This window comes from Pelophylax lessonae (genome assembly GCF_965119305.1).
Source record: "Pelophylax lessonae genome assembly, chromosome: 1".
Lineage (NCBI taxonomy): Eukaryota > Metazoa > Chordata > Amphibia > Anura > Ranidae > Pelophylax > Pelophylax lessonae.
Genome location: NC_138768.1, coordinates 624,224,910 through 624,242,943, shown reverse-complemented (window position 1 = coordinate 624,242,943; position 18,034 = coordinate 624,224,910). Strand labels below are relative to the sequence as shown.

Below are 18,034 nucleotides of genomic sequence, written 5' to 3'. Positions count from 1 at the left end.
CACACAGGACAGTAGCAGGTACAGAAGGTTGACAAGTTTCACACAAAAGACGCTGTGCTTATTCATAACCATATAAGTACAGCGTCTTTGTTTGAAACGCGCCAACCTTCTGTACCTGCTACTGTCCTGTGTGTACCGTTGTTGGAATGTTGCAATAAATGACTCAAGATCAGTCACGGAGTGCAGCCATTTCTTCTTACTATATAAGCTTTCACATAGCAAGGTTATGGTGTTGGGATGATGAGCAAATCAAATGAAAGAGACTGAAGTGCAATTTCAGCTAGATTCTTTGGTCTACAAGATGCTGTACAGTGCCGTGTACAGGTAATATCTTTTAGCACACCTAGGAACTGAGACCGAGAGGCAGATGTGTCATCCTATCATCATAAGAGGATATCCAGTGCAGACATTATTGGACTCTGGAAGCCCCATCAAATTTGTCCATGTCAGTGTTCCCTTGTCAGTGGACCCTGTCAGGCTTGGCTCATACCAAATGGGAGTTCTGTAATCATGGCAATGCTAAAGACTACCATAGTGAGGTGCTTGTGTGCACTGAGACTGTAAGACTTTTAATATTTTCTGTTTCTGCATTTGGAAATCTTTTAGCTGAACTCCAGCCAAACAGCTAAATACACAGATGAAATACTTTTGTATTTTTATCCATCCAGTTGTGAGATATACACAGCGTTGCCAGACATCACAGCCAGGGAATGATACAACTTTCCCTGGTACAATTATAGACTGTAGAAGGGATACAGCGGGTGTCTTCTCTCGATCCAGCCTTCTGGCTAGAGCAGTGTTCCTCAACGATTTTTGTAGTCAAGATACCCTTTAGAATTGTGCACAATCTCAGGGCACCCCAGTCTAAGGTCTTGTTCACCTGGAGATCTGTCTGAACACATGCACACAAATTTATTAAGCTGCTCTATGCTCTATATGAAACATGCAAAAAAGGTGCCAGAATTATTTTTTAAAATTGTGCTGTGCCAAAATGCATAGTACTATGAAACAGTGTGGTTTTAGGAGGGCTTGAATGCACACACATTTAGTAGATCCGTGGGGGTACCATTAAAAATGCATGGCACACCTGCAAAATGCAGCGCAGGAAACCTTCTCCACCTAATCCCCCCTGCTGGCCCAAGTCCCCTTATCTAGCAGAACCCCTCCCCCTCAATTCCCCTCTGCTAGAACAAAACCCCCAGCCCACCACATCCTCTTTTCACTGCAGCAATACAGATAGCAGCAGAGAGGAGGAGAGCTGTCCTCCCCCCACTCCAGGTTCGGTCTCTGCTGTCTGTATACAGGAGATAGCACAGAATGCTCTCAGCTAGGAAATGTATAGGGTGTGATCACCACCTCATTGTGTGGAAGAGAATGGTGGGTAGTAATCAAATCCTGTATAGTCCAATCCACTCTGTTTTAACTCCTGTATACAGACAGATGGGAGAGAGCACAGCCCGCACCTCCTCCTGGCTCTCTCCACCTCTCTGCTATCTGTACTCCTATCCGCAACTCAGAATGCTGTACGGGCACCTGCCATGTCCTAAACAACCGGTGGTGTCATTGGTTGGTAGGACATGAGCACCCCAGTTGAGAAACGCTGGACTAGGCCATGAAAGAGCAGCCACAGGCTGATGAGGTCATCTCTATGCTAAATCTGCTTTCTACTTCTGTCAATGCATTCCTTGTCAGGGGGGCTGTGAGGAAGAAGCTTTATTGTTGGAGTGATCCAACTGAACGTGGGTAAATACCTTTATAAAGCTAGTATTATGGGAGCAGCATTGACAACTGTAAAGTTGTCTGCAAACTGATAGCTGTAACTTCACGAGTCTGTAAATTTCCAGTTGTTGCTTTGTATGAAAAATAAAGTCTAGCTCTCACATCTGTATGCATAATATTATGCACTGTACCAGGTGTGGAGTCATTCACTTCTACTCTTCATCTGTTTACATTGCTCTTGACAGTAACTGTAATGTCTACAATGAGAAGCATTTTTTTCTTTTGTTGAGAAAATAAAACTTTATGTTTTCAGATAGCTGAACTTGTCGCTACAGAATTTTATGACCAAGGGGATAAAGAGAGGAGAGAACTGAATATAGAACCAATTGTAAGTATCATCTCCACTGTCCCATTTGTATTCCTAAAGTGTCCTATTCAAATTATGATGTGGAAATATGGAAAGAAAACTAACATATGATGCAGTCTGTTACTACTTACTAGAATTGCCATGGCAGTTTTTGGAGTCCCCCGTAATATATTTTTATTACTTGTTGATCCTGCTTGCAGCTCCAGCTACTACTTTTAAGCAGGTAAAGCAACAGCTTATATTTTTCTTTTGGCAAAAGTGGCTTAAACCACATTGATAAAAGTTGACTGTTACAGGCAACCTTGTCAATGTTATATGGTTTGTCCTTGCCCCTCTAACTGCCTGTTTGCCAGGTGCTGGCAGAATCACTCACCATATTTGGAAATGAGTATCAATCTTAAAAACAAACCATCATGACATGATATGCTTATGTTCCAGGATCTCATGAACAGAGAGAAGAAAGACAAAATACCCAGCATGCAGGTTGGATTTATTGACGCAATCTGCTTAGAGCTATATGAGGTTGGTTGCTTTGTGCTTGCTGTGTTTGTTTATGGTTTTCTCTTAACAATTAAATGTAATATGTTTCACACACTACATTTTTTTTAATACTAAGGGGCTAAAGTAAAGAATGGCACAGTGCAGAAAGACATCTACTATCTATAGAGACCAGTCACATGTTTATTTACTATTCTGTTGGTAAAGTAATGAAGGCGGTGGGATATACCTCCATTGCCTTTTCCTGTAAACTTTGAAGCATTCTGTCAGTGTTACCAGCCCTGCCCAGATCCCATCCATGGACTACATAACCCGCCCTCCTCCCGTTTTGGAGAAGACATAAGAGGGAGGTGTTCTGTTGTCCATATCAGAATCTGGAACTACTCTGATTGGTTCCCAATTCCCATTGGGGACCAGAGTCTGTGACAGCCGAGATTAAGAGCCATCAGCTGTGGCTGATGTCTCGCTTAACTAGATTGTTTAGGAAACCAAAAAGAAACAAATCACCGCTCTGAAAGCAGCCAGCTGAGCCGGATGGATCCCGAGCAACTGTGGCAGTCCTGCAGGAATGGGTGCTCACCAAGCTCCGCAACCTGAGAAGTCCATGTAAGTAGAAAAAAAAGTGGCACTTCCAGACCCAGGAACTTGGAAACTTGAGTTTTATTCTTCAAATCAAAAGTACAACATCAGACAGGAACACAAGACAAACTGGACAGCAGACGCGTTTCACACCTTGTGCTTATTCATTGCTGCAATGAATAAGCACAAGGTGTGAAACGCGTCTGCTGTCCAGTTTGTCTTGTGTTCCTGTCTGATGTTGTACCTTTGATTTGAAGAATAAAACTCAAGTTTCCAAGTTCCTGGGTCTGGAAGTGCCACTTTCTTTTCTACTTACATTAACTAGTTTGTTTACCATACCCCAAGGGGCATAATGCTGGGGAACGTTAATATACATATTGCGAATGGAAGGAGGAGGGGTTAAGATGTTGCATGCCGACTTTAGGAGGAATTTAAATCACTTTCTGTAATAGACCCCTGATCCATTCATAAAGACATTCATAAAGATGACTTGTAATCTGCCCAATGCTTTTACCTAGGGGGCTTGTTGTTAGCCCTCTTGTGATAGCAATAAAATTAAATGTTGAAAGTTATAATATAATTATTAAAAAATAAGATAAAAAATTAAAAGCAGCCCCGTTTTTCTGCACATACCTACAAATGCAAACGTTGCATAACGCGTGCATGTGTTGGGATGCACCCAGATACCTGGACCAGCAGCAAGCTCAACCTCTCAGCGAGGCACTGGGAGACTGAGCCAGTCACTCCTGCCCCCTCCACAGCCCAGCGCTCACTGGAGGAGCAGAGCATAGAGTCGGTGACTGACAGTTACCAGTGGTGTTTGATCTCTCAGTTCTTAATGCACAGCCAGCGGGGGACAGATGTAGCATTGGATTGATGCTGCATCCACCTAGTTGAGTATAAATGCTTTTTTTCCAACCCCATACTTCTCTTTTAATCAAATCCTCATACAGTATATGTTGATTCCTTAACAAATGGGAAGGTACAGTGATACTAACTCCTCATTCTTTCTGCCTTGGCCATTTATCTAGGCCTTAACACAGGTTTCTGAGTCATGTTACCCACTACTTGAGGGCTGCCTGAGGAACAAGCAGAAGTGGCAAGTTTTGGCAGAGCAGCAAGAGAAAGGTCTGATGAATGGAGACAGCAGTCAGTCTAAACTGAACTGTGACATTGACTAAGCAAAACCAACAGCAGCTCTCTACTTTTGTGGTACAAATTAGTATTACACTGTTTGAAATATGAAATATATTTTGCCACTGTTATATTTATTAATTTCACATTTTCGTTTAAGGAAATAATAAGCAAATGTAAATGAAATTACATTGTAATGTTTTCTACAGAAGCAATATATTTTCAGATGTATATAAGGTTACATCCACAATTTGGAGGTCCTTGGGGGCGTCACTCCTTTGTATTTCCCCTTTGGAATCAGTGCCTTAATGCATGAATGGGTGCCATTTTATCTAAACAAGTCACCTTTGGTGGCCAACACATTACTCTTTCAATAACACAGCACAATATGAAGTATGTCTAACATCGCACTGGTTGGTTCATGTAAAGACTGATAACTGTCACAGTTGTATATCTAACAAATGTACTAAGAAAAACATGTAGAGGCACACAAATGGCTTGTGGTACACCAGTGTGAGGGCAGGGGGTAATTACAGTTCAGGCAGCTTGGATGCAGCTGTACCCCTTGTGCCTTCATAAACAGTTCTTTTTTTAATAAATGCGTGCCCCTGGCAAATTTTCTTTAGTTTTACACAAGCAACTTACTGTTAAAAATCTTATTAGAGTTACTTCTGTCTTACTTGCCTGACATGGTTTATAATAGAGCCTACAGAAACTGATATAGAAACAAATGGTGCTAATGAACTAATGGAAGTTTACTGAAGAAAACTTTTGGAGTTTTACTTTAATTTCCTGGCCCAGAATGGATGGAATATAATTAGTTGCCATTTGCAACATACGGTAGTTTTCTTTACTCCAGTCAAATCGGTGCCGATATGTTGCCAGTTTTGGTATAAAAACACTAAGCACTACTAGAAAAGTGTACAGTTTGACCTCCACAAAAAGTTATATCTAGGTATTAGTGGTGGTGCTTCTTCAGCAGAAAAATGTAGTAATATGTTTTTTGAATAAAGCAGAAGACAAGATTGTGTAAATCCATAACTGTAAAAATTGCAAGATTTGAAATTATTTTATTTTTTTCCCATCTTAGTGTCAGGTGGTTTGAGGACAGCAAGTGGTCTAAAGACTGATGGTTGTATTATATAACCATTTATTGAGATACAGTGGAATTTCTGGTCATAACAAATTCTTAGAATATATGAAATCCCTACTCAATGATTATAACCAGTCCATCCATCAGTTTAAAGCAGCATATGGATAGTCTTTCCTTGATGTACACACCCCCGCTATATCTAGGAGTTCAGGTGCAGGATGAAGGGGAGCCGTCCCTGCTCCAACTGTATCTTGAATTAAAAGCAAAATAGTCACACTCTGATGATGTACAAGATGTAAACCTTTACCCCAGCAATGACCACAGCAATAGTCCCCACCCAGATACCACCTACTCTAATGCATTTCACCGAAAAAGTTATAGACAGAGATTTCTCTAGAGAAATCGCTACGATTAAGCCTGATATGGTGAAACACTTTAAGGTGGGTGGTCTCTGGGAAGGGACTATGGCTGTGGTCATTGCTGGAATAAACCTTGTTCTTTTATACACCATCTGAGTGCTTGCTTTTTATTCAAGGCGATCCATAGCTATCATTTGCATCTGATGGACCTAAATATATATGTTGCAAATATTAAAGGAGCAATCGGTGCTATGCTAGATAAAAATGAATGTATAAATCACCAAGCAGCCAGCATAAATTCGTAATAGCAAATTGACTAAATATATACGTATTTGACAAGCTATTCTTGCCTACGCTGACAATAATATATTCTTCCACAAACATACTTAAAAGGCAATGTGTTTTTAGACAGCATAAAAAATAAAAATAATAGAAGTGTTTGTTACAAAGAAAAAATTACAGGAGATTTACTCATGTGTTATTTGTTATTCTTGCAGTCCAGTTTTGCTCATATACTGTGCATGTCTTTTTCTTGCATTCCTGTGTTTCTGTTGAGGTTGATTTTCTTTATCTAGCTCAGTACTGACCTATTCATAAGAAAAGACTTTCCAGAGGTTTAAATCAATAATAGCAATATCCCTTTATTGTGTTTTGCGTCCCAGCTCTACAGCTTCTAGTGCACAGACATTGTTTCTGGGCTGCGTTCTGTCCTCTGAATATGGTGGAAAGATGTGCAGGGGTGATGGTTAATCAGCGAATCCCTCAAAAAATATTAAGTTTAGTTACTCGGGCAGAATGCCACTTATTAGCTAAATCTTAGAGGGATTTTTTTTTTTAAGTACATTTTAAAAGGGAATGTATATTGGCTATCTGTTTTCTTTCATTTTTTGTTATGGTTTGGAATATTTTTTAAGAAAAAGGTCTCTTCTTTATTTTGAGTCTGTTAAATATAAAATATTGTTAATATTGATACTTCCTTTTTGAGTCAGCAGGTGGCGCTCCATTGTACTTTTCACATCCTTTTCAGACTACTTAGCCTCTGTAAAAAAATATTTTGTTTAGCATTGGCTGAAATTTTCAGGAATCAGAAGAGCCATTCCCTACCAAATGACTTCATCCTAGATTTTAATCAGATAGAGCCACAGCTTGGTACCTACTGCTGTTCTTCTTCTGATAACCCATAGTGGTCTGGGAGTGCTTAGTTTTAAATATGTATTTATTTAACATTGATTAAAGACAGATGTAACACCCAAGTTTAAAATCTTATAAACTTAAAAAAAATAAAAATTTAGCCAAAGACATTTATATTTATTTGGTGAAATGTGAGGTATAAAATTATTTGACAGGTATACCTAAGTCTCATCTCTTGGTGGTTTACTTAGCTGAATTAGGAAAAATGGAAGGTTGCTTTGTGTAAATGTGTAAATTGGAAACAGAATTTCATAGTTACATGAGTTAAAACATTTCAAGTTCAGCCAAAAAAAAAACACTTTGCATGATTAGAACCCTAAACCTGCCACTGATCCACAGGAAGGTACAAAATAGTCATAAAGCATGGGGTCCAGTTTGTTCCAATAGGAAAAAAATCCTTTCTGATCGCCAAAGAAATCAAATGCTCCCTGGATTAACATTCTAATATGTTATTTCTTTCAAATATTCTTAGTTATTTATATGTTGCGCATATAGAGAAACATTAAGACTTTTTTTAAGCAATCTCAGTTGGTTAGAGCTAGATTCTATGAAAGAAACATAGAAATATAGAAAAGTGACAGCAGAAAAAAGACCAAGTAGTCCATCAAGTTGCTCTTGCTTTTTTTTTTTTCTTGCAAACTTTTTTGTTTGAGTATAGAACTATGTCCCATAGCATGTTTGAATCCATTTACTGTTGACTGACTCACTACCTCTGCTGGAAGACTTTTCCAAGACTATTCTATGTTTTCACAGCTCTCACTGTAAAGAAGCCTTTCTGTAAACCTCTTTCAATCCAAGAGCAAAGTGTGCCCTCTTGTTTTTTTGTGAGGACCATAAAGTGTATGTTACCCCAAATTTCATATATTTTGTATGTGTCTGTTTAACTATGTTGTTGTGGGTAAATTCTATTCTTTACTGAGAGCCTTATTTCTTCTTTATTATCTTCTGATGCTGCCAGTTCTCCTTTTGTCTGTTTCATTCTGACCACACCAAGCATAGAAAGGGATCCCTCATGCCATTATCAGCTTGTGCATCACTTTTTGCTGAACAGAGATACAGGACACTGTGCCCACACATGGCATGTCTGTATCTCCTATAGTCAGTTTGCCCATCACACTCCCTATAAAGCCCTGTTGTGTTGATGGAGAGCAGCTCCCAGCAGAAACCATGCTGTCAACACAACAGCTGCTGGAAAGCAGCACTCAAAGACGAGGAAGGTGCTTCCCCTTTGTGTGTGGAGTCATCCTCTGTCCACACACTATATGGATACACCACCTCCCGCTATGGTGAAGAACTAAGCAAAGGAGGCTGTAAAGTCATGTAATCACAAAGAAAGCAAAAAAGGTACAAAATGTTTATTTTTTAAATATTAGAATATGTGTATAGTAGACAAATCATATTTCCTTTCTTGTAGTTTCCTTTTTCTGTATTCTGTTCACATATACTTTAAAGTAATTTTAAACCCTCAGTTTCTTGACACATTGAGCACCAAAAACTAAACATCCCCCAGTAAACTTTTTGTTAGAATTTTTTCTCCAGGAGGTGAAGTTTACAATTTTGAATGCTTTTGGTTCCTGCTGCCCCAATGCTGCTTCCCTAAACTTCTGCTTTTCACAGAAAAGAGTTAACAATGGAAAGTGCAGTCTGTAGCCAGTTTCTTCGCTTGGAGAAAGATGGGTGGAGGAGAAGGGAGATGCAGGGGAGTGCCATTTTTAGGCCACGGGCTGTGTGTTTCTATTGATGCACACAATTTAGGGAAACACAACTCAAGTCCTGCATGCAAGGGGGGTTTTATCAAATGCATGCAAGAGAAAAATGGCGCAAAAAAAAATGATTCAGTGCAAAGAAAAAAATCAAAGTAATGAGGGATGCAAAAAAAACTTTGTAATGTTCATCACAATTCACAAGGTGTTAACTCCATTTCCATCCACAGACACTTTGCTGCAGCTCCTCAAAAGACTGAAGAAATCTCTATAACCAGCCAGCCGGAGTGCTTTGGCTTTCTGGCATGGACTGATGCAACAGAGAGAGGAGTTGTCATTTGTCTTATCACCCATTAACGTTTTAGAATAATACACTTAGTTTGGTGCCCTCAGGTGTTTCCTTGCAAGAGAGAGGAGCCACCCTAAAACAGGAAACCTGGGGTAATAGTCATGGCACCAAAGCTTAGTAAATGAGGTAAACCTTTACTTTGCAAAGCATACCCAATCACGTGTAAGGAAAATTAGACAGCATTTTTGCTGGCACATGATTGGATGATGGAAGTCAGCAGAGCTTCTGCACATTTACTAAGCTCTGGAGCAACTGCACTTTGCAAAGTGCACAGTCTATTTGCCTTTAGTAAATCCACCCCAGTGACTCTTCTGATATAATAAAGAATCACGTTCACTCAAGAAATCACAGAGTGGCAGCTGTGGAAAGCACTTGTTACTTCTTCTTAAACCTTAGGCCCCATGTCCGCTGACATCCGATCCGTCAAATCTGGACGGATGGAAACCATATTTTCCATCCATCCAGCGGATCGGATCGAATGAGAACGGACTGACGGTCCATTCCCATCCAATTCCCCCATAGAGATGCATGGGGACCTGACAGCTGTGTCTCCGCACACAGCACGGAGACACAGCTGTAATCCGCCTGCTCAGCGGGGGGATCGGCGGATCGACCCCCCGCTAAGAAAAACTGAGTCCGCCGACAGACTCCCTAGTGTGAAAGAGCCCTTATATAGCAAGATAATCATTGCAAGCAGTTCTTGAATCAGTTGCTTGTTACTGGGCTCCCTTTGAGCAACTAAAGTAATCTCACTGCAGGGTGTCCAGTTAGTCCACAGAAAGGAACAATCAAATAGGTACTATTTTTGTATTTGCCTCAAAAGAAATTATATTTTTTATTTGTATACCTACACTATATGCAGTTATGCACTCAATAACTTGTTCTAGAGATTGCTATTATCTATTTAAATGAAACACTTTACTGGTTTAAATTAAGGGCTCATGCACAGAGGCTTAAAAATCTGGATCTTGCTTGCAGCCTGCGTAAGAAAAAGCTTGTAGTGCAAGTGGGTAATCAGCTAAATACACAAATAAAAATATCTCTTTACCGACTGGACAGTAAATGGAGAAACAGCTGACTAATGACCTAATTTCTGTATACCTTCTCTCTCCTATTAGATGTTCCTTGCACCACAACACAGCCAATTGGCTTCTTGTGCTGCTTTTTCCTCCTCTAGTCTGAGCTCTGTTTTGCAAAGGACTGCAAGCGGCTGATACCAAGTCAAATCCTTGTACTTTTCTTGTATTAGGAAAAAAGCTAATTTAAGGATCTATTCGTGAATACAGAGCTGCATTCATTTGTTTTTTTTATGTAAATATTATGTATATTCCTGGAGTTCAGCTTTAGGCCCCATTTCACACTTACGGTCCATTTGTCCTTTTTTCATACATCCGTTGACGGATGAAAAACGGACATCAATGCATCTCTATGTAAAAACGGATGATCATCCGTTTTCATCCCCTTCCGTCAATGTCCATTTTTTTGGAATGGATGAATGCCCTATTTTTCATCTGTCAAAAAAACGGATTGGACGAAAAACGAATGTAAACGGACAAACGGTCCATTTTTTATCTGTTTTTGCATTGGTAGTGGATGTAAAAAGAACGGATGAAAAATGGATGAAAAAATGGATGAAACACTGATAGATTTTGACGTGACTGAACTGATAAACTGAACGGACCGTATGTGTTAAAGGGGCCTTAAGGTAAACCTTACACTAAACCATTGCTGCTTAAAGTATCCTACAAAATGTATTTTTTTAAGGTACGTTGTCTTACAATAAGAGATACCTTTACTCCAGATTCAGGGCATCCTTTAGCGCAGTTTTGGTTGTGAGGAAGCATTGGGGGGGGGGGGTCTAACAGCTCTCTTCACAGTTCTTACAATTAGCCATTTTCTTTAAAGGTACATTGTCTTACATTGACTCTAGTTCTGTTTAAACCAGTTTAGTGATGCTTGGGGTAATGTGGGGGTGTCTAATAGCTTTTTTCCCTGTTCTTACAATGACAATAAGAGATACCTCTACTCCAGACTCCAGTTCTTTGAACCAATTTAGTGATGTTTGGGGGTGGACTCTAAAAGTTCTCTTCCCTGTTTTTACAATTCATCATTCCAGTTCATATTCTTAAATCTCAAAAGTCCCACCATTTCAATTTGGGTCAAACAGAAGCAAGTCCTCTGTTTGGGAAAGCAGATCACAGAAGTACTGTATAATTAACAATTTTTCTGGACAGCTGCTGAAAAAACAAGGACAAAGCAGAACATTTTTTTTTACCTATTTTGAATTTGTCTTAAAGAGGATCTATAATCTTTATACAGCATTTTTGTTACATATATGTTTAAGGAGAAGTACAGCCAAAGCTTGTTTGGCTGTACTTCTCCTATGGATCACTGCACTCCTGTGACTCGTTTTCTGCAGACAGTGGGCTGAAGCCCGCTGTCGGCTGAGGTCACAGAGCCGGTCCAGGCTCGGGCAAGATCACGACAATGAAGTCAGGATCTGTCCACATGCCTGGACCGGCACCTGGCTCAGTCTCTCAGCGGCCTCCACAGCCCAGCACTCCAGTAAGCACAGGGAGGGTAGGGCAGAGAGCTGGTGACTGACAGTCAGCTGCTCCCTGCTCAGGGATCCCTAAGAGCCGAGCGATCAGCAGTGTTTGATCGCTCAGTTCTCAGTGTTAGATCCAGGGAGAGACTGATGCTGCATCTACCTAGGCAAGTATAATTCAGATAAAAACCAAACCCCATACTTCTCCTTTAATGTAATCAGCTTAATTAAACAGTCGTTATTTCTGCTATACGTAGTTTGCAAACTTTAAATACACAAACGTAGTCACATCTGGCTGTGTTTCCTTCAAAGTAATACTGTACAATCAGTTTGAGTCACTGCTCATTCTCTATTTGTATGTCTACAGGCCAATTCAAAACAACAAGCTCCATGAGGCTAACTGAGCTGACCTAAACAGTCCTACAAGCAAACTTGTCACTGCTGTCAAAAACAAAACCAATCTTTCAATTGAAGCCTGTTAATGCCTACATTGTGTGTATTTATTTTAGGGCTCTCCTGGTACCCTTATCATGTGGGAACACTGTGCAATGCATAAACCCTCAATAGGGTGCTATGTGTAGAGTCCAAAAACAATGCCAAACACTTGAATTTGGATACCATGGGCACTCATATGTCCCTAGGTGACCTCTACCAACAGATTCACAATTCATTGGCACCAACCAAACCCAGGGGTTTCTACTGTCCATTTGGAGGTTTGACGGGTATAGTTTAAGCAGGGGTGCTTACCCTATTCTCCGATATACAGTTGGCTTATACAAATCTATATATTTAATACAATTTAATACAAGTAAAATCAAAACCAGTAGTACATTGGCATATTACATATCATTTTTTCATATTTCCGTACAGCTTCTTTTGCACTTACTAGAGAGCTGATTGAATGGCACTTAAATCACCAATTCCAAAGTGCTGCCACTGCAGCTAAAGGAGTCTCAGTATGTACTAAGGGCTGTACTCAGAAAATCCCAAATGCCACTTCACAATGAATTTGAGGATTCACCTTTTCGCAGTGCCTCCAGCTTAGCTGCTGGCCACAGTGGGAAGATATTCCTGTTTAATTCACTATGTGCGTCGAGGCTGAGGGCAAAGGACTAGTTACCAGCATTGCCTGTAGACTGCCTGCATGTCTCCGTCATCATCTTGGTAGAGAAATGGGACTCTCCTTCCTTGTGTCAGAGCTGCCCCTGATGAGTTGCGATATGAATACCAGTCGGGTAACATCAGGACAGGTTAGGAAACACAGATCCACAGAATGGTTGAAATATAATCAGGGAAATCCTTGCACTGAGTTTTCCCTTCAGTATTCTTTAAGGTACTCCTTAGGCACAATTAACATTTCCAGATAATCCCTATTAGGTAACAAATCTTCAATTTTTGAGTTAAGGTCTGTTTGAAATTTGGGTTCTATAGCCACAGCATACACTTTTATAATATTTAATTTTATAATAAATAAAAGATTTTTATAATATCAAGATTGCAATAATAATACAACCAATACCTATGTTTGACAATCCAATATAAACTTACTTGAAAAAACTGTTCATGTTATGAGTGTTACCTGTTTTCTGGCCATCTTTGTACAACTTCATGGATTCCCTGCATGCTTTTGTGCCTCTTCTCTGCCGTTTCTAGGAACTACATATCCCATGGTACCGTTGCTGCCTGCAAGCAGTGATTCCTGTACTGACTCCACTTATTGAAACTCCTCTACTATAGTCCAGAACAGTAATTCTCCTGCGCTTGAGTGGTATGTGTGAAAGTGAGTGATGATGTGTGTGATCCTTGATATCACAACCTATGGTCTTGCTGCCCTCTTAGGATCATGGGTATCCAAACAAACTATATATATATATATATATTTATATATATATATATATATATATATAAATATATAAACACTGCTTAAAAAAATTAAAGGAACACTTTTTTTTATCAAAGTATAGTAATCAAGTCAATTAAACTCCTGGGATATTGTTCTAGTCAGTTAAGTAGCAGAGGGGGTTGTTAATCAGTTTCAGCTACTTTGGTTAATGAAATTAACAACAGGTGCACTAGATGGGCAACAATGAGACAACCTCCAAAACAGGAATGGTTTTACAGGTGGAGGCCACAGACATTTTTTTCCTTACTCATCTTTTCTGACTGTTTTCACTGGTTTTGCATTTGCCTAAGGTCAGTGTCACTACTGGTAGCATGAGGCGATACCTGGACTCTATAGAGGCTGCACAGGCAGTCCAACTCCTCCAGGATGGTGCATCAATACGTGCCATTGCCAGAAGGTTTGCTCTGTCTCCCAGCACAGTCTCAAGACCATTCCAGGAGACAGGCAGTTACTCTAGAAGAGCTGGACAGGGGCATAGAAGGTCCTTAACCCATCAGCATGACCGGTATCTGCTCCTTTGTGCAAGGAGGAACAGGATGAGCACTGCCAGAGCCCTACAAAATGACCTCCAGCAGGCCACTGGTGTGAATGTCTCTGACCAAACAATCAGAAACAGACTTCATGAGGGTGGCCTGAGGGACTGACATCCTCTAGTGGGCCCTGTCCCCACTACCCAGCACCGTGAAACCTGATTGGCATTTGCCATTGAACACCAAAATTGGCAGGTCTGCCACTGGCGCCCTGTTCTTTTCACAGATGAGAGCAGGTTCACCCTGAGCACATGTGACAGACATTAAAGGGTCTGGAGAAGCCATGGAGAACATTATGTTGCGTGTAACATTGCTCAGCATGACCACTTTGGTGGTGGGTCAGTGGTCTGGGGACGCATATCAATTGAGGGACTCACAGACCTCTACAGGCTAGACAATGGCACCCCTGACTGCCATTAGGTATCGGAATTAAATCCTTGGACCCATTGTCAGACCCTACGTTGGTGCAGTGGGTCCTCGGTTCCTCCTGATACACAACAATGCCCGACATCATGTGGAAAAAGGCATGCAGAAAGTTCCTGGAGGATGAAAGAATTGATACCATTGAATGACCCCCATGCTCGCCTTACCTAAATCCAATAGAACACCTATGGGATATTATGTTTTGGTCCATCCGGTGCCGCCAGGTTGCACTTCAGTCTTTTTAGGAGCTCATTGATGCCCTACTCCAGATCAGGGAGAAAATACCCCAGGACACCATCCATCATCTCATTAGGAGCATGCTCCCGACATTGTCAGGCATGCATACAAACACGTGGTGGCCATACAAACTACTGAGTACCATTTTAAGTTGCCGCAATGAAATTGCAGCAAAATGGACTAGCCTGCTGCTTCATTCTTTAATTTTGATTTTCGGGGGGTCTTTGAATTCGGCCCTCTGTAGGTTGATAATTTTAATTTCAATCAAACGATGTGGCATCCTTTTGTTCCTAACACATTACCCAGTCAATAACAGTATACTGTATTTTCTGGCGTATAAGGCTACTTTTGAACCTCAAAAAAATTCCCCAAAAATGGGAGGTCGTCTTATACCCCGAGTATAATATCTCCAAGGTAAACTAAGTATAAGTATTACCGGTAGATCATGTAATAGGGGGGTCGTCTTATACGCCCAGTCATCTTATACGCCGGAAAATACGGTAGATATCCAGGATGATATTTTTCCCCATTGACATCTGATGTGTTTTAAAAGTGTTTCTTTATATTTTTTGAGCCGTGTTTAATGGTCACAAGAGCTTTAGAACATTTTGCTCAATCCTGTATTTAACAATGCAAAATAGTACTGGCATAAAGTACCAGTCTTAGAAAACTCCCTGGGAAATCCTGACTTTATGAAGATCTAAGCATAGGAACCCCTACACGTCCAACAATGCTCATTGAAGTTTACAGCAGGCATTTTGCAGCCAACATCACATGGGGTGGCCCACTGCTGGATCAGATCACATTAATTTTTTAGTTGATTCCACAATTCATCCATTCAATAGCTTTCCAAAGATTTCATGACTAGTTGATTCCATAACTATTCCATAGCTTCCATGACTAGTTGATTCCATAACTATTCCATAGATTCCATGACTAGTTGATTCCATAACTATTTCATAGCATTCCATGGCAAGTTGGTTCCATAACTTTCTCTTTTGTTCCTTGTTGGACACAGCTCCTGTCATTCTTGACCAATGGGTAATACTGCCCCTACAGGAGTAGGACACTAGACAGAAAGAAAAAAATTTTGGCTACACCCATGGGCAGTCCCAGAGGGTATACTTCTTCTTCCTGCTATAGTCACTCAGTTTTTTCTGCCTAGTCAGGAGTAAGCACCTAGTTTCTTACTGGGATATTTGGTCCTGGCAACATTTTTTAGATAGAATTTGTTTTCTTCCTGGATTTTTCATGTGAGATCTACTATCAACTGCCGGACTGGGCGACAGGCTGAATAATCTAGATCCAGTGGTCACCCCAGTCTGGCCAGCGAGCGCGTGCAGACCTCAGCTCCACGCTAGGTCGGCCGCGACTTAGCCCCACTGGACGGGGGCTGGCCCTTCGAGTTAAACGTCTCGTGAGGTTGCATAGAACCTGGCCTTGGCCTGAGTCGCAGCGTTCCTCCTGGCCGACACCCTCCCTATTTCCATGGAGAGGAGGATCTCTCTGGAGCAGTGCCCAACTGGTTCCTGGTATGGTGATTAGCTGTCCCCCCTCTGCCCCTGGAGGGTTTTGGGGTGGACGTGGGCCCTCCTTACGATGGTCGGACCCCCGGGTTCCCCTCTTTCCCGTAGGCATCCCCCCTGTTTTTGCCGAGTCCCTGAGCCTGCCCCCCTCCACACACTCTGGGGCTGTTTGGGTGGTCTGGTCACTGGCCTGGGATGGGGGCAGGGCGCTAACTGGTGATGGGGGGTGCGCCGCCGGTGACCGGATGATCGACTATGCGAGGGGGGTTTGTACCTTGTGGGGGCTCCTGCCAGAGCCCCCCGTCCTGCCTGGATCTGTTGTTGAGGTCTGGCTCCCATTTCTGAGTCCCTGTATACCTTGTGGCACCGTGCAGGGCCGCAATTTTGTTGTAGGCTGTGTATTCCTATACTCGGCGGCCATGTTTGTGTAGTCCCGTGACCATTTTCTTGTGGTTTGCATTAAAAATAGCAGCAGCCTTGACAGCAAAGACCTGTGAGTGGCGATTTTGGCAGTGGGAGCCCCTCCTCATCCCCTGGTGCTGAATCATTTAGCTTCCTGATCGCCGCACGTGTAGTGCAGATTCTCCTAGTGGTTGCAGTTGCCTGTGTCGGCGGTTGCTGAGTCTGGTGTGGTCCTCTCCCTCTCTGCTGAGGATTGCTCTGTGCCTTTTGCTTGGTGCCAGATGGTGCTGCCAGCGCGGCGGGGGTCGTTCCTTCGCAGTGTGTTACACTTTTTCGTGGGGTCCCCCTGGTGACTGATGGAGTCTTTGGAGCACATTTCCCCACCTGATCCCCTCTCTGAGGCTGCAGAGCCCTCCGGGTCCCAACCAACCATCCATGCACTGACGGCGGCCCTAGAGTCGCTTGTGTCCTGACGGGCGACGGGCTAGCAAAAAGTGCCCCCCTGCCTTCCCCTGCCTCATCTGTCTCATCAGATCCTGAATCTGATTCAGCTACTACGGACGTGGTTCATCCTTCTGGATCTGTGACCACGCGCCTTGAATCCTCTGATAGTGAGGATAATTCCTCCACGTCTGCAACTGCGCATGAAAAGGTGCTGGTAGATGCACTGATTGTATCTGTGAGTGAGAACCTGAAGATGGAGGATGCAGCTGAAGCTGCGATGGAGGCACAGGTACCCTTTGGCACTCACAAGCTATCTGGAGCGGCAAAGGTGTTTCCTTTCCCTGCTTATTTTGACAGAATTGTCGCAAAAGAGTGGGGATGACCAAAGCGTCCCCATGGGGTTCCTAAGCACTTTACTAGGTGTTACCCCTATGAGTAGTCCCTTCTTAAGAAGTGGACTGTCCCACTGGTGGTAGATCCTCCTGTTTCCAGATTAAACAAGGCAACCATGATTCCAGTTGAAGAGTCCCCTGCCTCTAAGGACCCGGCTGACGGGCAGGTGGAGGCTGTGGCCCGCACTATGTAAACCTAAGCTGGTTCGGCGATGAGGCCAGTATTTACCATTGCCCTGGTGTTGCAAACTCTGACTGAGTAGGCTAAGCTCCTTCACCCTGACCTGGAGGGAGAACAGCTGCCTTTGCTGAGCTGGTGGACCCGCTGGTCCAGGGGCTGCAGTTTATCTGTGATGCCTTTTTGGATGTGGCTTCCGGACCCATGGACTTCCCTGGTACAAAACAAGTGGGTCCACTAAGTCATCCGGTCTGTCTACAAGATCAGGTTTTGCTCTTGTCCCCCAGCAAGTTTTTTTTCCTTCCAACCTGCCCCTGTCCCCAGACTGGTTACAGGGTCTGTTTGGGGCGGTACGAGACCTGTTCCTTTAAGTAGTAATTGCTCCAGTTCCGACTTCGGATTGTTTTCAGGGTTTTTACTTAAACCTGTTCACAGCCCCCAGGAAGGAAGGCAAAGTGT

General features: G+C 42.2%; 1 protein-coding gene across 7 annotated transcripts in view; it reads left to right on the top strand.

Annotated features, from left to right (window-relative positions):
• PDE5A (phosphodiesterase 5A) overlaps positions 1-5,551 on the top strand; it is a 289,144-nt gene extending 283,593 nt beyond the window's left edge. For all 7 annotated transcript variants that reach the window (XM_082243705.1, XM_082243702.1, XM_082243701.1 and 4 more), the window contains 3 exons: positions 2,033-2,107; positions 2,525-2,608; positions 4,195-5,551. In XM_082243705.1, the coding sequence (XP_082099831.1) occupies positions 2,033-2,107; positions 2,525-2,608; positions 4,195-4,344 (309 nt within the window). In that variant the 3' untranslated portion in view covers positions 4,345-5,551. The remainder of the gene's footprint in view (positions 1-2,032; positions 2,108-2,524; positions 2,609-4,194) is intronic.
• Positions 5,552-18,034: the final 12,483 nt, after the last annotated feature.